General features: G+C 38.7%; 1 protein-coding gene across 1 annotated transcript in view; it reads left to right on the top strand.

The window, feature by feature from the left end:
• OVCH1 (ovochymase 1) overlaps positions 1–24,860 on the top strand; it is a 73,869-nt gene that overhangs the window by 29,104 nt on the left and 19,905 nt on the right. Inside the window, exons 12-15 of the mRNA XM_061123969.1 lie at positions 7,162–7,316; positions 16,238–16,394; positions 16,718–16,813; positions 23,050–23,274. Of these exons, the coding sequence (XP_060979952.1) occupies positions 7,162–7,316; positions 16,238–16,394; positions 16,718–16,813; positions 23,050–23,274 (633 nt within the window). The remainder of the gene's footprint in view (positions 1–7,161; positions 7,317–16,237; positions 16,395–16,717; positions 16,814–23,049; positions 23,275–24,860) is intronic.

Genomic DNA, 24,860 nt, shown 5'->3' with positions numbered 1-24,860 from the left:
GTAATAAATAGCCTCAGAGTTGGTGTTGGGAGCTGGTAGTAGGGGCCGACATGGAATTGGCCTGCTGACTGCAATCTGAGGAGGCCTGGGCTAGACTCTAGAGTTCTTAAAGCCATAGTGAAATGCCAAAAGACCTGAATGAGTTGATATTGTTGTCCTGCTTCTTTTCATTGTATAAAATTATTTTCTCTTATATTTTGCTTCTGTCTATATGTCATTTAAACTCTGTAAGCTTGCAGATGCAGAAGACAAGCTATGGTTACCAAAGGGGTAAGGGGAAGAGAGGGATAAATTAGGAGTTTGGGATTAACATGTACATACTACTATATATAAAATAGATAAACAACAATGTCCTACTGTATAGCATAGGGAACTATATTCAATATCTTATAATAATCTGTAATGGAAAATAATCTGAAAAAGTATATATATGTGTGTGTGTGTATGTAAAACTGAATCACTTTGCTATATAGCAGAATGTTGGTCCTTTAATGGACCGGGACCTGGTGGTCTGGAGTCGATGACAGGAAAGTAAGAGAGAGAAAGAGGCTGATAGCGCTTGTTGGTCCTTTAGTGGACCGGAACCTGATGGTCTGGAGAGTAAGAGAGAGAAAGAGGCTGACATCCCCTGGTTTACGCAGAAAGCCAATAGAGTCCTGTTCTTCGGGCTCGCGCTGCTGCACGTAGGCACCAGGTGCCCTCTCGAGTGGGTGAAGGCACAGTGCGCCTTCTCGGGAGGGTCTTAGAAGCCCGGGCAAGAAAGTGGGCTCAGCGGGCCTCCGCGCTTCAAGGAATTAGCCAGAAATAGAGAGAGAGAGAAAGACAGAAAGAAGGAATAGAAAGAAAGAAAGAAAGACACGGGGACCAAAGCTCTGATGGAGCAAAGGTGTTTTAATCAACATAGCGTGGGCATATATACTGTCTTACAAGGTGGTTATTCTCAGCAAAGACAAAGATTAAAATTCCAGACTTACAAAACATAAGATGATCCCTATCAAAGAGAGAGTTGCAAACAATCACCCTTTACCATTTGGCTCATAATAAGGAAGAGGGTACTTATCAATGTAATGAGAAATGCCTGGATTCCTCAGCCCCGGGATAGCCTCTTTGAAACCCAGCTTGTGCACCTGGAAGTTCTCAGTTCACATGCTGCTGAAGCCTAGCTAGAAGGATCTTGAGCATAACCTTGCTAGCATGTGAATATTCAGGAATCAATAAGGGCCAAAGAGGGTTCCTGACAGATCCAAAACAGCACACAGGAAGCCTCTTGTTAAATGCTTCCTGACAGCAGAAACTAACACAACTCTGTAAATTAAACATTGTTGCTATTGTTCAGTTGCAAAGTTATTTCTGACTGTTTGCAACCACATGGAATGCAGCACACCAGGCTCCTCTGTCCTCCACTGTCTCTTGGACTTTGCTCAAATTCATATCCATTGAGTCAGCAATGCTCTCTAACCATCTCATCTTCTGCATCCCCCTTCTCCTTTTGCCTTCAATCTTTCCCAGCGTCAGGGTCTTTTCCAACGAGTCAGCTCTTTGCATCAGGTGGCCAAAGTATTGGAGCTTAAGCTTCAGCATCAGTCCTTCCAAAGAATATTCAAGGTTGATTTCCTTTAGGATTGACTAGCTTGATCTCTTTGCAGTCCAAGGGACTCTCAAGAGTCTTCTCCAGCATCACAGTTTGAAAGCATCAGTTCTTCACTGTTCAGCCTTCTTTATGGTCCAATTCTCATATCCATACATGACTACTGGAAAAACCATAGCTTTGACTAGATGGAACTTTGTCAGCAAAGTGATGTCTCCACTTTTTATTATGCTGTCTAGGTTTGTTATAACTTTTCTTCCAAGGAATAAGTGTCTTTTAATTTCATGGCTACAGTCACTGTCTGCGGTGACTTTGGAGCCCAAGAAAATAAAATCTGCCACTGTTTCCAGTTTTTCCCCATCTACTTGCCATGAAGTGATGGGACTGGATGCCATGATCTTAGTTTTTTTTGAATGTTGAGTTTTAAGCCAGCTTTTTCACTTTTCTCTTTCACCCTCATCAAGAGGCTCTTTAGTTCCTTATCACTTTCTGCCATTAAAGTGGTGTCATCTTCATATTAGAGATTGTTGATATTTCTCCCAGCAGTCTTAATTTCAGCTTGTGATTCAGCCAGCCTGGCATTTCCCATGATGTACCCTGCATAGAAGTTAAATAAGCAAGGTTTCAATATATGGTCTTATCATAATCCTTAACCCAATTTCAAACCAGTCAGTTGTTCCATGTGTGGTTCTATTGCTTCTTGTCCTGCATACAGGTTTCTCAGGTGATAGGTAAGGTGGTTTGGTATTCTCTTCTTTTTAAGATATACACAGATTACTTGTTTTTCTGGAATTCCCTTGCTTTCTTCATGATCCAACAAATGTTGGCAATTTGATCTCTGGTTCCTCTGCCTCTTTGAAACCCAGCTTGTGCACCTGGAAGTTCTCAGTTCACATGCTGCTGAAGCCTAGCTAGAAGGATCTTGAGCATAACCTTGCTAGCATGTGAAATGAGTGCAACTGTACAAATGTTTGAACATTCTTTGGCATTGCCCTTCATTGGAATTGGAATAAAAACTGACATTGTCCAGTCTTGTGGCCACTGCTGAGTTTTCCAAATTTGCTGACATATTGAGTACAACTTTAACAGCATCATCTTTTAGGATTTGAAATAGCTTAACTGGAATTCTGTCACCTCCACTAGTTTTTTGTTTCTGTTTTTGTTTTTGTTTTTTGGTAGAAAGGCTTCCTAAGGCCCACTTGACGTCACACTCTGGTATGTCCATCTGTGGTGAGTATGTAGTGAGTGACCACACCATCATGGTTATCTGGGTCATTAAGACCTTTTTTTGTATAGTTCTTCTATGTATTCTTGCACATCTTCTTAATCTTTTCTGCTTCTGTTGGGTCCTTACTGTTTCTGACCTTTATTACGCCCATCCTTGCATAAAGTGTTCCCTCAATATCTCCAATTTTCTTGAAGAAATCTCTAATCTTTCCCATTATGTTGTTTTCCTCTACTTCTTTGCATTGTTCATTTAAGAAGGCCTTTTTATCTCTCATTGCTATTCTCTAGAACTCTGCTTTCAGTTTGGTATATATTTTTCCCTTTTTCCCTTGCCCTTCACTTATCTTCTTTCCTTAACTATTTGTAAAGCCTCCTGAGACAACCACTTTGCCTTTTTGTATTTCTGTTTTGAGGGGATGGTTTTGGTCGCTGCCTCCTGTACAGTGCTATGAACCTCCATCCATAATTCTTTATGCACTCTGTCTACCAGATCTAATCCCTTGAATCTATTTATCCCCTCACAGTATAATCAGAAGAGATTTGATTTAGGTCATACCTGAATGGCCTAGTGCTTTTCCCTACTTTTTTCAAACCAGTCAGTTGTTCCATGTGTGGTTCTATTTTGCAATAAGGAGCTGATGATCTGAGCCACAGTCAGCTCTAAGTCTTGTTTTTGCTGACTGTATAGAGCTTCTCTGTCTTCAGCTGCAAAGAATATAATCAATCTGATTTCAGTATTGACCATCTGGTGATATCCATGTGTAGAGTTGCCTCTTGGGTTGTTGGAAAAGGGTGTTTCTATGACTAGTATGTTCTCTTGACAAAATTCTGCTAGCCTTTGTCCTTTTTCATTTTGTACTCCAAGGCCAAACTTGCCTGTTATTCCAGGTATCTCTTGTCTTCCTACTTCTGCATTCTAATCCCCTATGATGAAAAGGACATTTTTTGTGTGTGTGTGTGTGTTAGTTCTAGAAAGTCTTGTAGGTCTTCACAGAACTTCATAGGTCAACTTCAGTTTCTTCAGCATCAGTGGTTGGGCATAGTCTTAGATTACTGTAAGGTTGAATGGTTTGCTTTGGAAATTAACCAAGATCATTCTATCATTGGGGGATTGTACCCAAACACTACATTTGTGATGCTTCTGTGGATTGTGAAGGCTACTTCATTTCTTCTAAGGGATTCTTGTCCACACTAGTAGATATAATGGTCATCCAAGTTAAATTTTCCCATTCCCTTCCATTTTACTTCACTAATTCCTAGGATATTAATGTTCAATTTTGCCATCTCCTGCTAGACCACATTCAATATACCTTGATTCATGGGCCTAATATTTCAGATTCCTGCACAATATTCTTTACAGCCTTGGACTTCACTTTCACCACTAGACACATCCACAACTGAGAGTTGTTTCTCCTTTAGCCCAGGCACTCCATTCTTTCTGAGCTAATAGTAACTGCTCTCGCCTCTTCCCCAGTAGCATACTGGACACCTTCCAACCTGGGGGGCTTATCTTCCAGTGTCATATCTTTTTGCCTTTTCCTACCGTCCATGGGGCTCCCTAGGCAAGAGTAGTGGAGTGCGTTGCCATTTGTGCAAGCCACTTCGCCCCAACAAGGCTGTGATTCATGAAAGGGAAGTTAAATATACTTCAAACAAAACAGTGGCAAAGTCTGTGAGCTTGAAGGAGAGGGGAATTAATCTTTGACCCTGTACAGCCTTCATCTTCTCAGTTTACTGGGGTACCTGCAGCCAAACTGCATTTTTCTAAAATCTTTACAACTGCCATATGAGGAGATTTTATCCTCCTGTTTTGCAAATGAGGGGGTTATGGCCCTGAAGTTTAAGTCATTTGCTGATTCCATGGCTAATAAATATCAAAAGAGGATTTAAATCAGTGTGGCTCAGCTGATAAACCTTGAATGGCTTTTTGTTACATTTAGAAACAATTTCCATCTCAAACTGAATGTTAAGAATGTTGCCGAAATATTTACTTTTGGGTAATAACAACAATAAGTTTTCAATGAGAAAAAAAGAAGAATAAATCTGATCTCCTAGTCCAGCACTGAAGAATCTGCATGGGACCTCCCCGAACCTCTCCAGCATCCCTTCCTCCTTTGTCCCGTTGTTGGCTGACCTTCAGGCACTGTGTCTTTCTCTCTCAAGCTTTGTAATTTGTTTCCTTGGCCTCAGAGCACTCCTATTTCAGTCTCCTCACAGCCTCTTCTCATCACTCCATCCTCAACTCAAATCTTCTCAGACTGTTTTCTTGCAGCAGGACTGTCATTCACTCTCTTCACTGCCTTCACTCTTCTTCACTTTATCATCTCCTTGCACATAAAGGGACTTGACATTGTTTTACAGACTCGTTTTCTATATCTCACCCCTTAGAGCTGGAGCCTTTTGGAGGCAGGTCTCTGCCTAATTTACTGCTCTTTCCCCAGGGGTCAATATCTACCTAGCTTAGAGGAAACAGTAAATTTTTATGAACTGGCTGGCTTCAATGCCCTTGAGTAAATGATCCTGTTCTTTAATACCTTCAACCTTCATCAACTCTGTGACCAACAGGTGATAGAGATAGTTAAAGTTTACAAAAGGTGAATTCAGCCTTTCAGTCTCAGAGAGATAACAAGTTCTCCATTTTGAGACATGATAATAAACAGCACTTTCAGGGATGTTAAAATGTTAAAATCCTCTGAAAAGAGGATTTTAAATACATTAGATTATTTTTGTATTGGGTTATTGCATTAAAAAAGTAAGATATAGTCAGACCTAGGCTAGTTCTTAGTTCTGTCCCATAGTTGCTGAAAGATCAAACCTCCAGAGTTCTGGCTTTTTCAGGCATGAAGTCAGTGTCACAGCTCACCTCACAATGTTGTGAGTATTAATAGCTTGGAGTAAAGAGCACAAATATCGTACATCTTGTGTTAGTCGTTCAGTCATGTCCAACTCTGCAACCCCATGGACTATATAGCCCGCCAGGCTCCTCTGTCCATGCTGGCCATGAAATTCTCCAGGTCGTAATACTGGAGTAGGTAGCCATTCCCTTCTCCAGGGGATTTTCCAGACCCAGGGATTGAAACCAGGTCTTCTGCCTTGCAGGCAGATTCTTTACCATCTAAACTGTAAATGTAAATCTAAATTTACATCTAAATGTATTTTAATGTATAAAATAAATATATTTTAATATAATTTTTAATTTTAATATAATTTTAAAGATGTTTATTGGAGTATAGTTGCTTTGCAATGTTTTTTTAGTTTCTGCTGTACTGGAAAGTGAATCAGCTATATGTATACATATTTGTTGTTATTTAGTCACTGAGTTGTGTCCTACTCTCTGTGATCCCATGAACTGTAGCTCTCCAGAGTACTCTGTCCATGAGATTTCCCAGGCAAGAATACTAGAGTGGGTTGCTGGCAAGAGGATTTTTTACCACTGAGCCACTAGGGAAGCCCCATATGTATTTTTCTTTTTTTTTTTTATTTTTAAAAAATTGTTTCCAGAAAGTTACAAAACTATCAAATACTAAACTTAGCTTTTTTTAAATGAGTCATAAATCTAAAGTGATAGAATAAGTCATGCAGAACACATGTTAACATAGGCCTGCCTGAGGGTCAGGCCAGGGAAGAAATTCTTTAGTATTCATCATCAAAGTCATTTTAAATTAGAGTTGGAATTAGGCCCCAGTGTTAATAAAGGAAAAAGAGAAACATGATTTTGGTTTATATTAGGAAATCCTATAAATGTATTGTTGTTATATAGTTGTATTTACATAAAATATTTACAGTTGACCTTTGAACAATGTGGAGGTTAATTCAAGTATCATTTATAGTCAGCCTTCCATATCTGCAATCCCGCATCCATGGGTTCATCCAACCACAAGTGATGTAGTACTGCTGTATCTGCTATTGAAAACATATCCAAGTGGACCTGTGCAGTTCAAACCTGTGTTGCTCAAGGGTCAACTGTACATGTATAAATATATAGTCATATATATTTATAATATGAATTATCTAACACCAAGTCATATATTACTGAATTTCTCTTTCTGAATTCTTACATGTAGCAATCTTTGAAACACTAAGATTTAAATCAATTAAACTAGAAAAAAAGTGTTTTTGGTCTTGTTCTCTTGCCAGTGGATTTTCTTCCCCAAGATGCCACATCTGGAAATAAAGATATTCTGCACAAGACACTATGTTTGGATTCAGAATTCTGCATAGACTTAGGCAAAACCAAATGATGGTGTAGAGAAAGCTTGAACTTAAATGTGTTTCTTTAACATCACCTGTTGTTTACCTCACAATCAAGCTCTTTCTCAATTTTTTTTTTTTTTTTTTTTTTTAAGAAGGTGGTCTAGCAAGTCGCTTACAGCAGATTCAAGTGCCTGTGTTAGAAAGAGAGGTCTGCGAACGCACTTACTATTCAGCCCATCCGGGAGGAATCTCAGAGAAGATGATCTGTGCTGGCTTTGCAGCATCTGGAGGGAAAGATGTGGGCCAGGTGAGAGGATCCTGATTTTGCCAAGGAAGACAGGAAGTTGTTATCTGCTGGAGATTCTCCATGGACGAGAAGAATCCACTCTCAAAGCCATAGACAAGCGTGCCCGCAACATCACACCACACCCCTATTCAAAAGCCAGACCTAAGCAGGCATCAGTCAGAGGGCAAGTGGGTACATAGAGGAACCCATGAGAAGGTAGGAGAGAGCCGCACCACTCAACTGACCTGCTGGTGAGATGTGTTCAGATATGCTTAGGACTTTGCTAAAAGGGCAATGAACAAATAAGGATTCTCAGTTAATCCATCCCACTTGGGATATAAGAATTTTATTGTTTCAAATTATTACTAAATCCCTGTGTACTCACACAATTTTCTACCACAGAATAAAATAGAACAATCATGAGGAAAATGAGAACCTTTGAAAAAATGGTTTTCGTGTGCAATGGAAAACAAGTCACAAAGCAGTAGTTTAATTTCACTGATACCACAGAGGTACAGAGCTGCACAGATGGACTCATAAGGTCAGTTGGGCAAGCATGCTGTTGGCGAGTTCAGCACTAAGTAAGAAAAAGACAGGATGTGTGCAAGAGGATTGCAAAATACCAGCTTTAATATCCATGTAGCCAACTGAGAAATGTGACTTAGGTATGCAACCGAAAAGCATTTCCAACAGGAAGTAGCCCTACCTTTAGTTCCTAGGCTGGATTTGAGGGAGGCTGCCTGAAGGAAGGCAGACATATATCTCCAGATTGGTATTTGCTTTCATGCTGGGCTAGAGAGGGAAGAAAGAATGAGTCTTGAATCATTGTAGCTCTTTGATGGTATACCCCAGCCCCCACCAGCAGGAAACATGAACCAATGGGTATCACCTCTAAAGAGAGAAAACTGGGCTATAATCTGGGTAGAAATCTTTCCATGTAAAAACATGAGGACAAAAGGAAGGAGGTCCCCTCTTAACTTTGAATATAAATTTATTGTAGTTAAGCCTTTTATGATGTCAAGTTCTATACAAATTCTGTTTTACGTTGTACATTGTCCTAATTTGCATTCTCCAGGAGCCAGCCGTAAGAGGAGGATTCCATGGCAGTGGTCTGCTTAGAAGTGCAGGTATCAGTTGTAGGAATGTGAGGAGGTGGTACAGGGAAGGGGAGGCAGCCAATCTGGGATGTGCAATTAAGCCAGCTACCAGAGCGGGGGGCCGAACTGAATCCTGCAGTGATAAACACAGGCAGTATACTTATTCCCTTGGAGAAGTGAGGCAGCCTCCCCAGAGTGATGGCTGGAGCGCTGCAGGGGCACCTCTCATATTCTGGCTTAGCTCATGGGTGAGGTGGATAGGGCAGGATCCCTGCAGCACAGAGCCAGACTCCGACTGGAAGGCCTGAGGAGTATAAGAAGGGTTTCACACCCTCTGCTAGAGGATATTACTGTTATAGAAATCAAATAGAAAAGTGTTCTGAATTAATGTGTTCATTCTCCCTTTTTTGAGGGATGGTTTTTCTATTTTGAATCAAGAAAATTACAAATAGCTCTGCTGTCTCTGTCATGTTTAATAGCATCTAACATTAAGGAAAGACCTTAATCTATCAAGAGATCATAGAAGAACTAGAGAGGGAAATAGATCCGTGTAGCGGTGAGCCGAATACCATGACCTCACTTGGCACTTATTCTTACTCAGCTACATCCAGCTGTCACTTTGGCTGCAGTGTGACCAGATTTATAGCCAATACGAGGGAAGGAAGATAGGAGTTGAGATTCTGACCAAGTGTGGCTAGCTTTCTCTTACAAAGAATACTGAGTTACTGAAAGGGTAGCTTCAGAAACGTGCTTTGACAGAATGGACTCTAATATTTCTGTCAGGTAATTGGGTTTTACCCTCCCATGTATACTTGGAGGTAATGGACCTGCTAATGTAATTTCTCATCCAGGAAGGTGAACATCAGAAGGTTGAAATGCAGGGACATGGGAGTCTCAGATACACGGTGTGGAATCCTGTGATTCTTTACTCACCACAAGTTTCAGATGGTTTTAAAAATTTCAAGTTTTCCGACCTATTGAGTGATTTCTGTCTTCACAGAGTAGATACTTGTCTGGTTCTTGCTGACTTTTCCAATGTATTTCTTATTTCTCTCCCCTTTCTTACTATAGTCCAGCCACACTGATTGCCTTCTGACCTTCAAACTTGCTACATGCATGTCTAAATTGGGCCCTTAGCCCCAGTATCAGTTCTGCATATAATGCTGTTCCTCCAGATTTTAAAAAATACAGCTCCTTCTTATTTTTCATGTATGAGCTCAAATGATCATATATACGTATAAGCTTATATATATATATATATATATCTGTATATATATATATATCTATCTGTGTATATATATTTATATATATAATACATAAGTGCATGCTAAGTCACTTCAGTGATGTCCAACTTTGTGTGACCCTATGAGAGTTGGTGATGGACAGGGAAGCTTGGCATGCTGAAATTCATGGGGTCGCAAAGAGTCAGACACGACTGAGGGACTGAACCGAACTGAACTGATGGACTGTAGCCCACTAGGCTCCTCTGTCCATAGGATTCTCCAGGCAAGAATACTGGACTGGGTTGCCATGCCCTCCTCCAGGGGATCTTCCCAAACTAGGGATGGAACCTGTATCTCTTGCACCTCCTGAATTGGCAGGCGGGTTCTTTACCACTAGCACCACCTGAGAAGCCCTTAACAGTCACATCTGAGTGTTAATATGTAGTTTGTTTTATGTAATTTATTTATTATGTAATATATTTATTATATAAGTTAATATGTAATTTATTTATATATGTATATATATACTTATATATAGTTATATATTTATATTCATTTATATAAAGTATAAGTATATATATACTTATATATAAAGCATATATATATATTATATAATATATATTATATATTATATATATGCAAGTATTTATATGTATTTATATATTTTATTTATATTTATATATGTATGTATGTGTATGTATATGAATATATATGTTCATATATGCATGTGTAAACGTACACACAGCTACGTTTGTTCTCAACTTTTCACTCTGAGTATCCCTTTTATGGGTTTCATTACAATCTGATTTGTTTATACTCTTTTCCAGAATGGTTAGCCCACAGTAGGCATTGAATAATTTTTTTTAAGTAACTAATAGGCACCATTTGTTTATTAAAGATTTACTATGTACTAAACCCTGTGATAAGCACTGAAAAAAGAAGATAAATTAGACAGACTTTTTCTGTATCATTAAATGTTTGTAATTGCCTGAAAAATTCTATATTGGGTATGTGTTGGTACTGAATTAATGAGTGAATAAAAGACACATCAGATCATTTTCAAACTGGAAGGGAATCTTAAGTATAATCTTATGTGGGAAGAAAAACTAGGCCCAAAGAAAATGTTAATTGTTCTACAGTACAAATTAGGGAATCTGTCTCCTATTCCCAGTGCAGGATATCTACTGTGAAATTCTTCATATAAAATAAATAGCTACATCAAATGTGTTATCAGCTCAGTTTATTTTATAAGAAGATAATTAAAACTTTAGTTAGGGTCTAAATATACTTGTATATATTTTTAAAAAGCCCTGATTAAAAATCAGAAAGGCTGTCTTTAAAAAAATGCAAATCCTATATTTTAAGGTCTGAATTTTTTCAGCTTTCAGTTCAGTTCAGGTCAGTTCAGTCGCTCAGTCGTGTCTGACTCTTCGTGACCTCATGAAGCGCAATACTCCAGGCCTCCCTGTCCATCACCAACTGCCGGAGTCTACCCAAACCCTTGTCCATTGAGTCGGTGATGCCATCCAACCATCTCATCCTCTGTCATCCCCTTCTCCTCCTGCCCTCAATCTTTCCCAGCATCAGAGTCTTTTCAAATGAGTCAGCTCTTCGCATCAGGTGGCCAAAGTATTGGAGTTTCAGCTTCAACATCAGTCCTTCCAATGAATATTCAGGGTTGATTTTCTTTAGGACTGACTGGTTGGATCTCCTTGCAGTCCAAGGGACTCTCAAGAGTCTTCTCCAATACTACAGTTCAAAAGCATCAATTCTTCGGTGCTCAGCTTTCTTTGTAGTCAAACTCTCACATCTATATATGACTACTGGAAAAACCATAGCCTTGACTAGATGGACCTTTGTGGACAAAGTAATGTCTCTGCTTTTTAATATGCTGTCATGGTTGGTAATAACTTTCCTTCCAAGGAGTAAGCATCTTTTAATTTCATGACTGCAATCACCATCTACAGTGATTTTGGAGCCCCCCAAAATAAAATCAGCCGCTGTTTCCACTGTTTCCCCATCTATTTTCAATGAAGTGACGGGACCAGATGCCATGATCTTAGTTTTCTGAATGTTGAGCTTTAAGCCAACTTTTTCACTCTCCTCTTTCACTTTCATCAAGAGGCTCTTTAGTTCCTCTTCACTTTCTGCCATAAGGGTGGTGTCACCTGCATATCTGAGGTTATTGATATTTCTCCTGGCAATCTAGATTCCAGCTTGTGCTTCCTCCAGCCCAGCGTTTCTCATGATGTACTCTGCGTGTAAGTTAAATAAGCAGGGTGACAATATACAGCCTTGACGTACTCCTTTCCCTATTTGGAACCAATCTGTTGTTCCATGTCTAACAGTTCTAACTGTTGCTTCCTGACCTGCATACAGGTTTCTCAAGAGGCAGGTCAGGTGGTCTGGTATTCCCATCTCCTTCAGAATTTTCCACAGTTTTATTGAGCTGTAATTGACATATAATATTGTGTAAATTTAAAATGTACAATGTGATGATTTTTATACATATGTGTTGTGAAGGGGCTTCCCAGGTGGATCAGTGGTAAAGAATCCACCTGCCAATGCAGAAGATGCATGAGACAAGTGTTCAAGCCCTGGGTTGGGAAGATCCTCTGGAGGAGGAAATGGCAACCCAGTCCAGTATTCTAGCCTGAGGAATTCCATGGGCAGAGGAGCCTAGCAGGCTACAGTCCATGGAGTCACAAAGAGTCGGACAAAATTGAGCGACTGAGCACACCTCCAACAATTACCATTTCTTCTTGTGTTGAGAACACTTATGATCTACTCTCTTAGCAACCATATATAAGATCCTAGTCACTAAGTCATGTCCAACTCTTTGAGACCCCATGGACTGTAGCCTGCCAGGTTCCTCTGCCCATGGGATTTCCCAGGCAAGAATACTTGAGCAAGTTGCCATTTCCTTCTCCAGGGGATCTTCCCAACTCAGGGATCAAACCCATGTCTCAAAGAACTGGCAGGCAGATTCTTTACCACCAAGCCATCAGGGAAGCCTGTTTTTGTGAGTTTAGTTTTTTTAGATTTCACATATATGTGATACAACATAGTATTGTCTTTTCCTATCTGACTTTTCACTTAACATCATGCTCTCAAGAGTCATCCATATTGTCACAAATGGCAGGATTTCCTTTGTTCTCAAAGCTGTATGACATTTCATCTTAATATTTAGTATTCTTATAGATAAATAACAAATAAATAAACATATATCTAATATATATGTGTGTGTATATGTATATATTGCCTCCCAGGTGGCTCAGTGATAAAGCATTTGCCTTCCAATGCAGGAGATGTGGGTTTGATCCCTGGGTTAAGAAGATCCCCTGGAGGAAATGGCAACCCACTTCAGTATTCTTGCCTGGAAAATCACATGGACAGAGGAACCTGGCAGGCCACAGTCCACAGGGTTGCAGAGGGCCAAACATGACCTAGCAACTGAGCACTCTTAAAGCATCCGTAACACACACACACACACACACACACACACACACACACACACTACATCTTTTTTATCCATTCATCCTTTCACAGAAAAATGGATTGCTTCCATATCTTGTTTAATGTGAATAAAGCTGCAATAAACATGGGAATGCAGTTACCTCTTCAGTATCCTAATTTCATTTCCTTTGGCTATATACCCAAAACTAGGATTGCTGTATAATATAGTAGTTCTATTTTCCATAGTGATGTATCAATTTATATTTCTACCAGTGGTGCAAAAGGATTCTCTTTTGTCCACATCCTTGCAAACACTTTATTTCTTGTCTTTTTGATGATATATGATTAAACAGGTATGAGATGATATCTCATTGTGATTTTGACTTTCATTCTCCTGATGCTTGTAATGTTGGGCACATTTACATTTACCTGTTGGTCATCTGCACATCTTCTTTGGAAATATGTCTATTCAGATCCTCTGTCCATTTTTAAACTATGTGATTTTTGTTATAGATTTGTATGAATTTTATAATTTTGAATAATAACCCCATATCAGATATATAGTTTGCAAATATTTTCTCCCATTCCATATGTTGCATTTTGATCTTGTTTGTTTCTCGTGATGTGCTGAAGCATTTTAGCTTGATATAGTCCCACTGACTGATTTTTGCCCCTGTTGCTTGTGCTTTTGGTTTCATATCCAAAAAAAATGATGCCACAAGCAAAGGAGCTTTTCCCATGTTTTCCTCTAAGAGTTCTGCCATTTGGGGCCTTATGTTTGTTTAAGTTTTTAATTTATTTCAAGTTCATTTTCTATGGAGTAAACAGGAATTCAATTTTATTCTTCTGCATATGGTTATCTAGTTTCCCCAACTCCATTTACTGAAGAAATTAGTCTTTCCTCACTGAATACTCTTTCTTCCTTGTCAAGTATTAGTTACCTATGTAAATTAAGGCTTTCTCCTGGGCTCACAATTCTGTCCCTTATTCTGCCTACATCTCTGTTTTACCACCAGTACCATACTGTGTTGATTGCTATAAATTTGTAATATGTTTTAAAATTAAGAAGTGTGATGCCTCCAACTTTATTCTTTCTCAGGATTGCTTTGACTGTGTGAGGGTCTTTGTGGTTCCATGTGAATTTTAGGATTTTTTTCCTTTATTTCTGTGAAAACAACTTTAAAATTTTGATATGGACTGCATAGGCGGTTTTGAGTAGTATGGACATTTTAACAATATTAATTCTTCCAATCCATGAACATGAGATATTTATTTGTGTAAATAATTTTCAATTTTTTTCATCAGAGTGATAGTTTTTTTGTATAGAAATCTTTTGCCTCCTTGGTTAAATGTGTTCTGAAATATTTTATTATTCTGATGCTATCATATATGACTTTTTTTTTAAACTATGTGTTTTGTTGGTATATAGAGACACAATTGATTTCTTTTTTCTATTTCAAAGAAGTTTATATTTGAGTCTTAAACTTTTGAAAATAAAGTTTAGAGACACAGCATATGAATATTACTCTAATACACGTGAAGTACCCTATCAGACCCTTAAAATTAACATAAACTATCTCATAGTCAACAAAATAGGGGCTGGATGCCAATTTTATTAGATAAGTTGGTACAGCATTTTAATTATCATTTTATGTCTATCTAGGTGTAGCCGAAATTCAAAATTCACATCAAAGAAAAACTATATCATAACCCAATGCCGTACTAAGTGTACTTGGCCTTTGCAGTAAAATTCTAGTCAGATTTTGTTTTGATTCCCTTCTCATTCATGGCCCAGGTGGCCTTGATAGAAACGCAGGACTTTGTGCTGATCATCACACAACATACCACTGTCTTTTTTTATAACCTCTACAAAATTTTAAAGGGAAAATGTAGCATTAGCCCTGTGGAGCAGATCTCGCTTGATTGCCTCAATAACACTGGCCCAGTATTTGTCCAGCAGAACCCAGTGTGAATTAGTGCAAGGTGCATAGCCCTTCACTGATTATAGGCAAGAAACAACTGATTTCTGTATGTTTGTTTTGTATCCTGAAACTTTACTGTATTCATTGATAAGTTCTAACAGGTTTTTGGTGAACCCTTTAAGATTTTCTGTATAAAAGATTATATCACCTAAAAATAAAAACAACTTAACATCTTCCTTTCTGGTTTGGGTGCCTTTATTTCTTTTTCTTGCCAGATTGCTCTGACTGGGACTTTCAGACTGTATTGAATAGGCATGGTGATGATGAGCACTTTTGTCTTGTTCCTGCTTTTTGAGGAATAGCTTTCAACCTTTCGCTGTTGAGTAAGATGTTAAGTGTGGGTTTGTTATATATGACCTTTATTATGTTGTTATGTCTTGTTTATACCCAAGTTCTTGAGAGTCTTTAATCATGAAAGAATGTTGCATTTTCAAATGTTTTGTTTGTACTATTGAGATGATACAACTTTTAACTTTCACATTTATTGATTTGCATATATTGAAAAACTCTTACTTCACTGGAATAAATCCCATTTGATTATGGTGATTGATCTATTTAATATACTGCTGAATTCAGTATGTTAGTATTTTCCTGGGGATTTTTACATCTATATTCATTGGGGATATTGGCCTGTAATTATCTTTTCATGTAGTGTTCTTATCTGGCTTTGGTATGAGGATAATGCTGACTTCATAAAATGATTTTTGGAGTATTCCCGCCTTCAGTTTGAGAAGGATTCTTTATTTAAATGTTTAATGAAATTCACTAGTAAAGCCTTCTGGACCTGGACTTTTCTTTTTTATGATATTCTTCATTATTGATTCATTCTCCTTTCTCATATTAGTCTATTGTGATTTTCTTTTTCCTCTTAACTTGTTGTTAGTAGGTTGCATGTTTTTCTAGGGATTTATTTCTTATAAATTACCCAATTTTGGGTTTATAAGTGTTCACAGAGGTCTCTTATAATCCTTTGTGTTTCTGGAATACCAGCTGTAGTGTCTCCTCTGTCTTTTGTCATTTCATTTATTATGTCTAAGTATTCTAAGGCATACCGAATGACAAGGAATAAATCTTTTAAAAAATTAAAGAAATATGTCATGAATAAATTAATTATTCATGTTCCAAAATTGAAAGCAGGACTTCTGATTAAAGCAGTTTTAGAACATGTTTTCTTGGTGTTCCAGGGAGATTCTGGTGGACCATTAGTGTGTAAGCATGAAAAAGGTCCCTTTGTTCTCTATGGCATTGTCAGCTGGGGAGCAGGCTGCGGCCAACCAAGGAAGCCAGGTGTATTTGCCAGAGTAAGTGTCTTCCTGGACTGGATTCAATCCAAAATCAAAGGTAAATATTTTTCATATATTTTAGTTTCTTCTGTTTTTAGACTGGGCTTGGGAGAGGTGAGAGTGATAGAAACAGCATTATAAAAGAAAAGACAATAACATAGCATTTTATTTATTTTAGTTTCTAAATATATTAAAATATACATAAAAATTCTATAAGAATAACTTCTTCCTTAGGCAATGTTATGGTAAAATTGACTTTTCCTGAGGCTGCTTTAATCCTAGATTTGCATTCTCTTTTGAAAATCTCTACTCTGGAACAGACTACATTTTGTCCTTAGGCTTTCATCTTTATTTACTTTTAACATGTCTCCCCAGATGCAGGTCCTGTTTTACTCGAGATAAAAAATGAAAGCAAAATCTTAACAAGACAACAATTGCCACCACCCACACCCTCAAGAGACAGTGCATCTGGGCCAGGTAGTAGATGTTCACATTATCCCATTAATAGCACTAATAAGAATTTAGCAAAAAGCATTGCTTATCAGGGATTCACTGATTTTCTTTGGAATACCGTAAACTGTTTTCATACTGGTTAGTAGTTTAAGTTGAAAGACAGGAGAGTTATTTATTGTTGCTGTGTAGGGATCTTTCCTAGTTCATAGACACAGCTATTACAGGTTAAAAAAAAAAAGTCTCATGGTTATAAACAGTGCTTGAATTTTGGAAAAGTTCACAGTATTATTCTGATCTCTGAACTGTTATTCCTGCCTGAACAAAGGTCCTTAGACTTTCAGATATCCTGCTAGACAAAGATTCTGGATATGAGATGACTAAGACCAGCATTGGTGTTAGTGTCTGTCTTAGTTCTTCCACACTGTCAGTGTTTTTAGTTAAAAGCTAAAAGCACCTGGTCTTTTGAAAAGACTCTGATGCTGGGAAAGATTGAAGGCAGGAGGAGAAGGGGGTGACAGAGGATGAGATGGTTGGATGGCATCACTGACTCAATAGACATGAGTTTGAGTAAACTCCAGAAGTTGGTGATGGACAGGAAGGCCTGGCATGCTGCAGTCCATGGAGTCGCAAAGAGTCAGACACGACTGAGCAATTGAACTGAACTGAACTGAAAAGCATATAGAGATTTAGAAGTCTATGAAAGATTTATAAGAAGATAAAAGTTCCATGACACCATCATTCTTGGTTTCCAAATGGTCAGAGTCTTTCCCTTTTCACCCATCTCTGCTTCATCCACTCCTACATACACTCAAGTCCAGGAGACAAGGAGGAAGAGTTGGAGAAAAACTGAAGAGGAGTCCAGAGAGAAGAACAAGACTTGCCAGAGGGATAACTTTCAGTAGAAGAAAGTGGGTGAGATCTGTTGTCCAGGTGGTAGGATTGGTCTTGGGCAGGAGCAAAGTGCAATTCATCCATTGTTGCCAAATGGAAAGCAGAATATTTAGGCATGGGTGCTCTTGTATGGGTACATGTAGAAATGAGAGCTTCTGGCAGTTCTCCTCTAATTGCTTATTTCCTCAGCAGGTGAAACAGAGGATTGTAGAAAAGAGTTTGAGAGTTTTGAGAGCAAAAAAGAGAAAATATTAAATAGCTTTTGAATAGCTATCAGGGAAGCCCTATGGACTAGGAAAATGTAGTAGAATTTTTTGGCAGCATAAAAGCCCCTGAGATTAATGATCATAAATTTAGAGGAAGACTAGTCAGTTGGTCCGGTTGTCTCCCTCTGGAGACACTGAGGTGTACCACACAGATGCAGCACAGGTGCAGAGAAGATTCAATCACAGTGGGTATTTCCAAGCATACAAGAGTATAAGGGAATTGAGGGTGTGTATGTGAGGAAGGGATTAAAATGATACATGGTTGGAATTTAAGCTGGAGGAAAGAGTAAAACAAGGATGAATGATGTTAAAAAATAAGAAAAGGTGGTAGGATAGATGAATTACAAGTCTCAAAATGTATGTTGGTGTAGCGTGAAAAACAGAAGGTTGTGGTTGGAGATGGTGGTTCTTGAAACTGAGTTTATACAAGGCTTGTAATTATTGCTAATGACCAGGTCTGTAGGGGCTGATCACTGGGATGAGTGAATGAGGTCAGATGAAGGACAAGATTATTGGAGGGAAGTTGAGAATTGAGAAGCTTCAGGGCTAGTCATCATTTATGTGCCTATTGAAACCAGCAAGATATAAGATAAGAATAATTTTGGAGAAAATGACTGCTAAAATCTTCTAGGATTGAAGTGGAGTAACTCAGGGACCCGTTACCTTACGGGTGGTGTGTTCTGACAACACGAGTGTCAGGAGTCAAAACGAGTCAAAGAGTCATATTTAGATTAAAATTAAATCTGGAATTGGGATTGAGATGGAGAGCAGACTTTAAGATCATAAAACCTAATGATTTTGATGATTTGAGTTAACAATTTTAATGAGTGCTGAAAGAAGTAATATATGTTAAGCCCTTAGAATAGGGATGGTGTGACCTATGAAGAGAGTCAATAAGTGTGGGAGTGGTGATAGTGATCATCAAATGTATTCTTTGTTCTGTCTCATTCAGACTGTTAGAAAGTGGGGCCTTCCCTGGTGGTCCAGTGATTAAGACTCTGTGCTTCCAATGTAGGAGGTGTGGGTTCAATCCTTGGTCGAGGAGCTAAGATGCCACATGCCATGTGGCGTGTCCAAGCAAAACAAAACAGTCAATTAGAAAATGAACATTGTTAAAATGTAGAGAAGATATTGCTCATTTGCATGTGTTCAGAAATAATTATGCATACCAAAGAACTTTGAAAGCTTTACATATAAAAGGGTATTATTTTGTTCTACTTCTTTGAATATTCTATGAGAGAAAGTATTAGGACTCTGCCATCTTTAACACTCACCCACTCCCACCACTTGCTTTTCACACAAGGGAATAAATAAATCTTAGCAATGGTTTTTTGAAATTGTTACCCTATTTGTAAAGAATAGTGACTGCTTGGGAATTCATGACTTCATATGATTCAGTTCCTTTTCCAGGCAGATTTATAGTGGAGGATTCATGTAGAGAGGAAAAAAGATTGCAAAGACACATTGGGACTAGACTCTGAAAGACCTTGCAAGCCACTGTAGTTGGCTTTGAGTAAGCGAGAGAAGAGCTTAATTCTTCTGTTTCATCATTCTCTGATTAAAGGACATGGTGGGGGAAGATTAGAGACTGTAAAATCAGTTAGATTACTGTAACATCCAAGTAGACCTAAGAAATAACCTAAGTTAGACCATAATAGCCATGTAAATGAAAAAGAGAAAAATTCACAGAAATAACAGAAAACCAAGCAATTGAATAGAATCCTGAATTCTTGGAATATTTCCTTTCACCTCTGCCACTCATTTCTATTGTTCAGTAAAGTGCATTAACATGTGGGTCTCCTCAGTTGAAATGTTATGTCTCTATGGCAGAGCATGTATAATGGTGTATGTATTGCTGCAAAGGACCACACTGGAGAAGAGACTACCCTCTGAGGTGTAGGCCCCAGGGGTTGGACTCTTAAGATGATCTGGACTGAAGGGTGGCAGACTGGTTGGTCTACAGGTTACAGTTCTCGCCTCTAGCGCTAGAGGTCCCAGGTTCAGATCCCAGACAAGCCCCCAAGATGATAGCTTACGGTGAATGCTGTCGGATTCGTGATCTCCAAAGAAGATTTAACTTTGGGACCAGGGACCAGGCTTGATCACTCAGGAGCTTTTGTAGAGCAGAGTTTTATTAAAGTATTAAAAGGGACAGAGAAAGCTTCTGACATAGACAATCTGAAGATGCCCAGGGATCCCCACACAAGCTCCCATCCTAATTATACCTGAGGAATCCCGGGTATTAATAACTGGGAAGGGTCAATCAGTTGACTTCTTTTGGGCACTGGGGCAACTTTCTCTGTGCTCACTGAAGCCCCTGGTCCGCTTTCCTCCTGATCCACTACTGTAATGGGACTGTCTGGATGAGCCAAACATTGTTATGTCAGTCATCCTATAAGTGGCAACTTTCTCTGTGCTGTTTTCTCACAAGTTTCTAATCATGCCAGATTCTCCCTCACCCCTTCTGGGGAAGGATATATTAAACAAGGTACAGGTCTCTGTTTTCATGAATATGGAACCAGCTATTTTTAATGGAACAAATTGTAAATCCTCAAGTGTGGGCTGATGAAAAAACTGTGGGTTGAGGACAAAATGCTGTTCCTGTACTTATCAAACTCAAAGACCCTCACCTATTTCCACATCAAAAGCAGTACCTCCTAAAGCCTGAGGTTAAGGAAGGGTTAAAACCCATCATTGAGAATTTAAAGGAGCAGGGGCTATTAATTCCCTGTAACAGTCCATGCAACACTCCTCTTTTGGGTGTGAAAAAGTTAAATGATAAATGAAGGCTAGTTCAAGGTTTACAGGTAATAAATGAGGCTATGGTTCCTTTTACTCATATGCCAAAAACAAATGGATTTTCTTGCTTACAGGCCTGGGTAGACACTTTTACTGGATATGTAGCTCTTACCTATGGGTGTGGCTTGCCATTGGCTGGATAGGGAGATGCACCCTAGGTCTAGCTTTTACTCTTGGCTTCATATTTTCAGAGCTTCCAGAGAAGCCTACTAATCTGCCACACCTTAAAACTCATTGGGCAAGATCTGTATTTCACTGGTATGATTATCTGGCTACAATATTCGTTCCTTCTCTGGGAACTACAGATCATATGTTATGCTATGAGTTGATGCTCTGACTAATTTTCAGCCCCTAGTGCTGAACAAATACAAATTAGAAAGGTGGTTTTACAAAACAGATTGGCCTTAGATATTCTAATGACTGCACAAGGAGGAACTTGTGACATTATTCATACCCAATGTTGTACATATACACCAGATGTAAGTACTAATGTTACTCACTTTACTAAACACATGAACAAGAGAATTCAGGCTATGGATTCTCCTAAAGCCTCAGTCACCTCACTTTAACTAGCTCCGCATGGTGGAAAACTATCTTAATCGTAATAATTCTAATTGTTCTGTTTTTACTGTCTGCTCCCTGCATAGGTACTTATGTAAGTGGATTTGTTTTTAACCATTTGAAAGCTTTTAAGTTACAAATGGTTGTTCAGGCTCCTACCAGTGCCACAGACTCCTCCAGCTATTACCTGGGGCCCCTGGATTAGAGACCCTCAATATGAGCGTTAGGAGAATATGTTGCCTCAACAATTTAGGGACCACACCCCTCAACAGCAGGAAGTAGTTATGGAATGAAAACAACACCCCTTTCCTTTGACAACATAATTCTCCTAAAAGAAAAGGGGGGAATGAGAGAGTCAATTCCTAGGCAGGTTGATAAGAAGTTCGGGGTTCCCTGAGGCGGTAGAGAAAGGGGCCTGGGGTTCTCGAGGAGGAGATAGGGGTCTGGAATTCTCAAGGAGGAGGAAAGGACAAGCATCTTTTTTTTTTCTCTACATTCCTTAGTCTTAGTCACATGAAACTGTTTTTTTCTTTAAATCTGAAACTGATGGTTACACAACAAACAACTCAGTTTAAATACTGTACTAAGGATTATATAACAACAGTGTATCCTGCTTGAGAACAGTTTCTCCTTCCTGAAAACCTTGACTAATCCTGATATTTTAGAATGTATAGTATGGGACGAGGTCTGGTAGGATCTTTCTATTGTTAAATTCTAATCCTGTTATCCTAAAATGTAAATTGTGAGAGTGGGTCTGGTAAAATTTTCACAAACCTGAGACATTCTTTTGATTTATTGTAATAACCAATTAAAAAAGTATATAACTTCCTTGCTGACACTAGTGAGGGGGGCACTCTCCGTCCCCCTTCTGATGTCTAGGTCAGAAACTTTCTCTATCCCTTTTTAAACTTTAATAAAACTCTGCTCTACAAAACTCTTGAGTGATCAAGCCTGGTCCCTGGTCCTGAAGTTAAATCTTCGGAAACCACAAATCCAACACCGTTCACCGTAAGCTGTCATATTCATCCATCAAAATGGGAAATCAAACCACTATTGTAAACCAAGCATCAACCAATTAAAAATAAATATTTTAAAAATGTGTTCATCTGAATACAGAGTATTTCAATTGTAATTGCTCAAAAAACTGTTATCAAAGGAATAGACATAGGGAAAGAAGGGAGAGCCAAGGATGTCACCTGAAGGAAGAGAAGCCAATGGCAGGGTCAGTGGGACAGAGCGCTCCTAGCATCTGAAGCCCTGCAGGTACAACAGTGCGCTTAGACTTAAGAACAAATTGAAGATGACGTTCAAAGTGTATTCAGCAAATTCTCCTGTCCTGACCTCAATTGCAAACTTCATGAATACAGTCATTTGTCCCAGCAAGATAAGTGCTTAGGGAAACCAATGAAGCTTTTAAGAACATATCTTCAGTTGTATCTCAAAGAAGGAAAGAAATGAAAACAGGCTGCCTTTAAAGAATACAATGCAGTCCACTTTGCATTTTTTCTAAGAAATTTTAAAAATTCAGTTAAAAGCCATTTTGAATAATTATTATTTAAATTCTACTTTTACAGTCTCATTTCACAAAACTAGGACACATTAAATGGGATGATCATTTTATCCAAGAACTTATAACTGATGGTAATTAAGTTTTATTTTTCTTTTTGCAAGCCTAAATTATTCAAATGTATGATAGAATCTCACTTTTCTTTGTCTTATTTGAGTCTGTGTTCTAAATCATAGGCTGTTACTCTGAAGTGGAGTTAGAAGAACCTAGAGGCTTTTTTTCGTCTCCAAGATATCCACTGAATTATAGAGGAAAACTGGAATGTTCTTGGGTGCTCCGAGTTTCACCAAGCAGTATGGCAAAACTTACGGTTGAGTATCTGTTACTCCCTGGGTCTCATATGTGTCAAGATTCAGCTCTGATTATTTATGAAGAAAACCACAGTGAGAGAAGGATGTCAGGTAAGCCTTAAGGGCATTTATACGTGTCCATTTCTTGTGTAAGCAGCTTAAGCTCAAAGGGAGAGTTAAACTTGGTAATAATACCTCTGAAATGTTGATTCATGTAATGTAGGCATATTTTTATGCCTTTATTTTTAGACGTGTAATATTTTCAAGTTTGAATTTTCAAAACAGGTATACTAAAGGTTGAGTGGGTGTGTTTGCATGTATGTGTATTTAGAAGGAAAAAAAAAGGCAAGTGAGCCTATCTTCAAACATAGCAGAACCATACCAAAATGCCAGAAGTGTATATATGACCAAGGAGGGATTAAGATAATTAAAATCATGTAGGACATAGAGTGTTGAATTTTAAAATATAGGAAAATACATTAAAGGCTTTTAAAATGGTGGAATTTAAAAGTTTGCTAATAACATACCAACTGTCATTTCATGTATGGGCAAACCTATTTTGTTTAGCAAAACAAACTTGCCAACTCTTGTTTATATAGGTATAATACAGGGTTTTTGGCTCTCAGTAAAGGGGAATGGCGGTAGTGGTAAAGAACCTGCCTGCCAATGCAGGAGACATAAGAGATATGGATTTGACCCCTGGGTCAGGAAGATCCCCGGGAGGAGGACATGGCAATCCACTCCAGTATTCTTGCCTGGAGAATCCCGTGGACAAAGGATCCTGGTGGACAGAGGGGGGTCACAGAGAGTCAAATATGACTGAAGTAACAGCATGCACACAGCAGGAGGTGGGAAGGTGCTGGAAATAATTTGGTTGATGGCGACACCTGGACAGAAAAGTTTATGTGTGTTACTGTGAGTGTATGTGGTTGACACACAAATGTGCATGCTTGATTCAGGAGTATATGGAGACCAGGGGATTGCTTTGAGGTTGAGATTGTTTTCTTTGGAAAAATTCTGAGAGATTGAATTATTGACTTAGAAGGCACAACCATTTATTTAAAGATTCTTTCTTTAGAAATACTGTCTCATTTAGACTGCAGAGGAAACCATTAACTGGCCTGTCCACTGCACGTGTTCCCCCTGTGATCAGATCACCTCCCCACCCACCCTGGCTGAAATGGCTTGAGGTCTCCTTGTAGCCACGGTGAGGTCCAGATGCACAGCCTGACATTTGCCTCCCCCTCCCTGAGCCCATCACACTCCGCCCTCAGGGCCCTTGTCCATCTACCTCTCCCCGCTCTTCAAAGAGCTCTTCTCCAGCCAGTCAAGTCTTGAACAGAATGTGCTTTCATTTTTTTATTTGGCATTTTTAATACAATTTTACGGATTACTTTTGATTTACAGTTGTTATGAAACAACACATCCTTGAGCCTGTCTTACACCCAAACAGTTGGTACCCCTCTCCCCCATCCCTCTTTGGCTCCTCCCCCTTCCCCACTGGTAACCACTAGTTTGTTCTCATATCTGTGAGTCTGCTTTTTTTGTTATATTAACTAGTTGTGCAGTTTTTAAAATTCCACATATAAGTGATATCATACAAGTATTTGTCTTTCTCTGTCTAACTTATTTCACTTAGCACAATGCCCTTCAAGTCTATCCATGTTGCTGCAAATGGCAAAATTTTGTTCTTTTTA

This window comes from Dama dama, chromosome 22 (genome assembly GCF_033118175.1).
Source record: "Dama dama isolate Ldn47 chromosome 22, ASM3311817v1, whole genome shotgun sequence".
Lineage (NCBI taxonomy): Eukaryota > Metazoa > Chordata > Mammalia > Artiodactyla > Cervidae > Dama > Dama dama.
Note: the sequence above shows the minus strand (reverse complement) of the source record. Positions and strands in the feature narration are given on the sequence as shown.